At 60.2% G+C, this 6,117-nt stretch overlaps 1 protein-coding gene across 1 annotated transcript; it reads right to left on the bottom strand.

Annotated features, from left to right (window-relative positions):
* Window positions 1–593: 593 nt before the first annotated feature.
* On the bottom strand, window positions 594–1,964 carry LOC112112316 (RING finger protein 112-like). The gene is made up of 3 exons (XM_029913032.1): window positions 1,716–1,964; window positions 1,330–1,545; window positions 594–779 (listed from the first exon to the last, which is right to left on the bottom strand). The coding sequence occupies exons 1-3, from the start codon at window positions 1,962–1,964 to the stop codon at window positions 594–596; spliced, it is 651 nt and encodes a 216-aa protein (XP_029768892.1).
* Window positions 1,965–6,117: the final 4,153 nt, after the last annotated feature.

Raw genomic sequence — 6,117 nt, 5'->3', positions numbered from 1 at the left:
CTCCCTGCTCCCCAGCACCCCCTACTGAGCCCCCCCGCTCCCGGCTACACGGCTCCCCCACCCAGTAGGAGCTGAGCAATATGCTGAACACGGAGAGCTTGATGCTGGTCTCCATGTGGCGCTGCAGGTCCAGGGAGCCCTCGGTGTCCACCAGGAACACGGCCACCTGCAGGGACAGACACACGGACAGATCCACCGGCCACTGCGATGGGCGCCCCGTGCTGACGCCACCCTCACCCCTGCCCAGCCCTGGCACCTCTGCTGCCCGGCTCCCTGGGGCCGGCCCTGGGCACGCTGGTTGGAGACAGGCCCTGGGGGAGGAGGTTCAAGCTCTGAGCACCTCCCACCCCCAACTCCATCCCAGTATGTCCGTAGGGAGTCCCAGGGCCGGGACCCTGCCCCCTTGCTCTGCTGTCCTCTCCACCCTCCTCCCCCCTCCCCCCCCCCGTCCAGACCCTCCAGTCTCCCAGTCTCCCAACCCCCACACAGGACTTTACCGCCAGACTCCTCCATTCACCTCCCCCCTCCCTCAGTACTCCAGCCCCCCTGCCCCCCTTAGAATCTTCCCCCCACACCACCCTCATTCCCCACCCCTATGGCCCCATCCCCCATTCCCCTGCCTGCCTCCCTGCCCCACTCACCCTCCTCCCCTGGGCCTGGACCCAGAGGGGCTGGTTCCACATCCAGACGCCCCTTGTCACGGTCGTCCTCCCATTGCAACATTCAAACCCCCCCAGGGCCTCGTCCTCTCGGCCCATCCATGATGCATCCGCAGCCTCCTGTAGGGGGTGACCAGGGCAAGGTCAGAAGGGAACGGGGTTTGGGTCTGGGGTTCTGAGGGGGTAGGGGGTAGGACACTGGGGGAGGGGGTGGGCACCTGGGGGTCATGGGGAGGGGCCATGGCTGGAGGGTGAGATCTGCTATGCAGGGGCGGGACCATGGCTGAAGGGTGGGGTCTGTGGTGCAGGGGGAGGGGCCATGGCTGAAGGGTGGGGCCTGTGGTGCAGGGGGAGGGGCCATGGCTGTAGGGTGGGGTCTGTGGTGCAGGGGGAGGGGCCATGGCTGTAGGGTGGGGCCTGTGGTGCAAGGGGAGGGGCCATGGCTGCAGGGTGGGGCTTCAGTTGCTCTGCCATGGGCCTGGTAAAGGGGAGAGCTCTGGCTAGGGAGACGGGACCTTTGCTGTAGGGGGCATGGCCTATCTTTGCAGGGGAGGGGGCCCCTGGTGGAGTGGGTGGGGTTTGTGTTGAAAGGGGCAGGGCCCTGGCTGGGGTGGGCGGGGTCTCTGGTTCAGGCAATTCGGCCATAGCTGGGGCTCCCGTCCCCACTCACCTGGCACTGGAGCCGGTGCAGCAGGCAGTTCATCAGGAAGGATTTGCCCCTGCGTTGCTCCCCGATGATGGACACCAGGCAGACGGGGGCGTCCTCCACCCCACCCTGCTCCAGGCAGTGGCTCAGGGCCTCCTCGTCCAGGGTCAGGCCCCCTTCCTCGTCCGGACGCACCAGCTGCACCGGGCGTGCCGGCTCTGGCTGAGCCCCCGGACCCTGCTACAGGGAGAGAGCAGGATCAGAGCTGGGACCCCATCCCAGAGCCAGCCAGTCCCTGCTTCTGGATGAGAGCCCCGTGCCCAATTTCCACCCCCTGAGCCAGTCAGTCCCCTGCCCTGGGCCAGTGGGAGCCTGCGCCTCTTCTCCTTATCCGGCCTGTCTGGTCTCACCGGCTCCATCTCTTCCCGCAGGGGCTCTGTGATTTTCTCCACCAGGGCTCTCAGCCGCGTGTCTGGGGTCATCCTGTCCCTGGAGCAGGGAGCCCGGCACTCGGGGCACTGGTAGCCCTGGACCGAGACCCCATGCCAGTGAGCCATGAGGCAGCCCTGGCAGAAGTTGTGGCCGCACTCAATGGAGACGGGGTCCTCCAAGACATCCAGGCAGATGGAGCAGGTGACGTCCTCCCGGAGTCGCTCCATCCCTCTGGAGCTCATTGAGAGTGGGGATGCGGTGGGTGAGAAGTGGCACTCGGGAGCAGAAGGGCTCTGATAACGTCTGATCTCTAGCCCAGGTGTGCCCCTTCCTGACAGCAGGAGTCTGGAAGGGAGGGAGGAGAGAGAGAACATGGGAATATTTCTGTGAACAAGCTGTGTGACTCAGTTTACCTGCCCATTTTGTGTCCCTGTCCCCGGGGTGACACCAGAGCGAGAAGACGGATTCCAAGAAGCCATGGCAGTGATTGGTAGATTCCCAGGCCAGGAGGGACCAAGGCTGAGCTCCTGCATAGCAAAGGCCAGAGAACTGCCCCCAGTTAATTCCTGTTTGAACGAGAGCAGATCTCCTAGTAACACATCCCACCTCTATGGAGAATCCACCGCGCTGCTTGGTACATTGTTCCCATGGTCAGTTCCCCTCCCTGGTAAACACGGATATCTTCTTTCCAGGCTGAATGTGTCCGGCTTCAACTTCCAGCCAATGGATCACGTTACAGCTTTCTCTGCTATCCCGAAGAGCCCATTATTAAATATTGGATCCCCGTGTAGGTGCTTCAAGACTGGGGTCAAGTCACCCCTGGAGCGTCTCTTTGTTAAGTTAAACAGCTTGAGCTGCTGGTGTCTCTCACTCCAGGTCATGTTTTCTAACCTTTTAATCATTTCTGTGGCTCTTCTCTGACTCCTCTCCAATATATCCCCATCCTTCCTGAACTGCGGGCACCAGAACTGGACAGAGGACCCCAGCAGCGGGCGCACCAGGGCCAAATCCAGAGGGGAAATCACCTCTCTGTTCCTGCTCGCAGTTCCCCTGTTTATGCATCCTTAGCTCCTTTGGCCACAGCGCCACATGGGGGGCTGACATCCAGCTGGTTATCCCCCACGACCTCCTGCACTCTGTCTGTGTCCCCGGAGAGACCCCCCCAGCCCAGGGGCATGGCCAATGCTCTTTGGCCGTATCACAGCACGTGTTGCTGGCTTGTGCCCAGCCTACCCTAGCGCTGGGGCTGTTGGTGACACTGGTCTTTTCCCTTCAGCCTACAGCCTGGCTGGCGCCATGTGCCAGGGGCTAATCACCGGCTGTGTCGTGCCCGGCAGGGGCACAAGCCTCTGAGGGGTCTGATCTTGGTCCAACTCGCTGCCGAGGGCAGCTGGGGAGACACAGGGGCTGCTGGAGCCCGAGTAAAGGAGATACCGAGCTCGGCCTTAGGAAAGGCCACACCTAGCAAGGAAATAGCTTCCTGCCTATCATGCAGTGAGCTGGGTGCTGATTGGCCGAGCTTTCCTCCCACCGGGGTGAGAGCAAATTCACCGGTTTGCCCTGGTAGAGCCCTGGGGGTTTGGTAGGGAAACTGAGGCACAGAAAGGGGACAGAACATGCCCTGTCCTAACTGCCCTCCCCCAGTGCCGTGCTCTGGTCCTGGAGCACCAAAGTCTTCTCTTTTTCTGCTGGAGACTCTCCCCAATTTCCCACCATGGGATCCATCAAGACATCCCGAAGGGGGCCTGCCTAACCCATCGAACCAGCTGTGATGTCTCTTGACCCAGCATCAGGGCCAACCAATTTGTGTTTTCATCCTAAGTAGATATTTTTTCCCCAAAATAGCAAATAGGAATTTTGTTTCCCTCCGTCTTTGGACAAAATCGATCAGGTTTTCATTACAGAGGAGCAGCCAGATTCACAGGGCAATTGGGGTTTTCCTGCAATCCCCAGCTGCCGGGGGCAGGGTATCGCTGCGCTGTGTTAAACCAAAGCAGCGCACACCCAGCCCTCGTGTTTCTGGCCCTTGCACCTGGAGTGGGTGAGGGGATCTTGAAAACAGCTCCAAAGACTGGCAAATAAATATATAGAACCCCTCTTCTTTAGTGTGTGTGGGGGAATATCTGAGGGGCCGGCTCTCCTTCCCTGGGTTAGCTTGTGCCTGTAAATGTCCTGGTCACGGTGCCGGGGCTGTGAACTGCCGAGTCCAGAGGTGCCGGGGCTGTGAACGGCCGAGCCCAGAGGCACCGGGGCTCTGAACTGCCGAGTCCAGAGGTGCCGAGGCTGTAAACGGCCGAGCCCAGCGGTGCCAGGGCTCTGAACTGTGGGGCCCGGAGGTGCTGGGGCTTTGAACTGCCAGGCCCGGAGGCGCTGGGCTCTGAATTGCCAGGCCCGGAGGTGCCGGGCTATGAACTGCCAGGCCCAGAGGTGCCAGGCCCAGAGGTGCCGGGGCTCTGAACTGCCAAGCCCGGAGATTCTGGGGCTCATTCCTGGCACAAATCAAGCACTGGATGGGCTAGTTTGGGGAAAACACCCTACACACACCCACACACACACACACCCACACACACACACACACACACACACACACACTCTTACCTGGCCAAATCTTCGCTTCTCTCCGTGAAGCCAAAATTTTGTCTGATACACAAAAGTGAAACTCCCCGTTTCTCTTATGTGCTTGTAGTCAACAGCCCGGCTGGTAGGGGTGTGAACGTGGGTGGGGCTGCCCTGCTGTTTGCAATTTTTTGTATTATCTGCCTATGGTTTCATGTGTTCCAATGGGCTCTAAATCCAGAACAAACCGAGGTGACTCTCTTGAACTTGAGACTGTAGCCAGCAGAGCTCAACCCACAGAAATATGATTAACATTAAATAGAGTAAAAGACGACATGGGTCACCCCTCCCCCCTGCCTCTCTCTTTCCAGGACGGATGTTTTTGGGGTGTGGGGGAATGTGGGGCAATCGGGGAGCAATGGGGAGGTGATAGCGGGGAGCAGGGTCCTGGAGGAATGGGAGGAGAAGGTGATGAGTTGGGAGGGGGGATCCCAGTTCAGAGATGTGCCGGTCCCCACCCCCACCCCATCCCCTCTCCCCCCACAGATGGCTGAGACGTTTGCAGCGATGAGACAGGAGGAAAACAGCAGAGCAGTAGAAGCCGCCAGGCAGGAATATGAACAATTCGGTGAGCACAGAGGGGCTGGAGGTCGGGATTCAGGGCAGGGTGACCAGATGTCCCAATTTTATAGGGGCAGTGCTGATATTCGGGGCTTAGTGTAATAGAGCTGCCTAATACCCCCAACCCTCTCTCCCGATTTTTCACACTTGCTGTCTGGTTACCCTAATTGAAGGGCACTGGTAGAGCAGTGGGGAGGAGCCCAGGGCTGCGATAACCAGGGTCTGCGGGTCAGGAGTGAGGGGCACCGGCAGAGGTGTGGGGAGCAGGGCTGGGATAGCAGGGGCTGCGGGTGTGGGAGGCAGCAGCACCCCCTGTGGCTGGGATACGCTAGTGCCCGTCCCTAACGGCCGATCTCTCCCCGTTCCCGACAGGACCGTGGCCACCAGAGCATGTGCAGCTGCCTGAGGGTGAAGCCCACACAGATTCAGCGACGCCTGGAGGGGAAACACCAGGAGCTGCTGGAGCGCTGCCGGGGGGAGCTGCGGGGCCAGGACCCCCAGAAACAGGCGGCCCTGGAGGCACTGGAGCAGGAGCTGGGCAGGCAGTCTGGCCAGTTCCTGCTGGCCTACGGGCAGCACTTCAAGAAGAGTTTGCGCCTGGCTGCCGCTGTGGTTGTGGTGCAGGAAGCGGTGGCCATCGGAATCAGGGTAGGGATGTTATCCACACAAAATTCTCTGTCCCTCACATACTCTACAGGCACCCACCCTTACCCGGTCTGAGGGCCCGGCTTAGCCTTTACACTCTGTGGGTTTTCGGGGTCTTTTCCCAGTGAACAATCACCAAGAACAGACTGCACATTCTAAGCATACAAGTCTCACCACTCCCAATAAGACAGATGAACTTTTCTTGAGGGCCACTCAGGATGAGGTCCATCTGGGGGGACTCCAGTTTCTGCACGGTGTCATTGGCAGAGAGTTGAGGTCTGGCCGCTCTGGTCTTGGGGCTGTGTCCTGGAGTTGGTTCCCAAAGAACTTCCCTTTGGCAGGGCCGGCTCCAGGCACCAGCGAAGGAAGCAGGTGTTTGGGGCGGCCAATAGAAAGGGGCGGCACTCCGTCCGTTATTGGGGCGGCACATCCGGGTCTTCGGCGGCAATTCGGCGGCGGGTCCTTCAATCCCTCTCTTCCTCGTCGGCGGCACTTCGGCGGCAGCTCAATCGCTCCGCTTCACTCTTCGGCGGCAGCTGAATCGGTTTTTTTGTTTGT

This window comes from Terrapene carolina, unplaced genomic scaffold (genome assembly GCF_002925995.2).
Source record: "Terrapene carolina triunguis isolate 2854851 unplaced genomic scaffold, T_m_triunguis-2.0 Scaffold423, whole genome shotgun sequence".
Lineage (NCBI taxonomy): Eukaryota > Metazoa > Chordata > Testudines > Emydidae > Terrapene > Terrapene triunguis.
The sequence above is the reverse complement of the archived record's forward strand: the minus strand, read 5'-3'. Positions and strand labels throughout refer to the sequence as shown.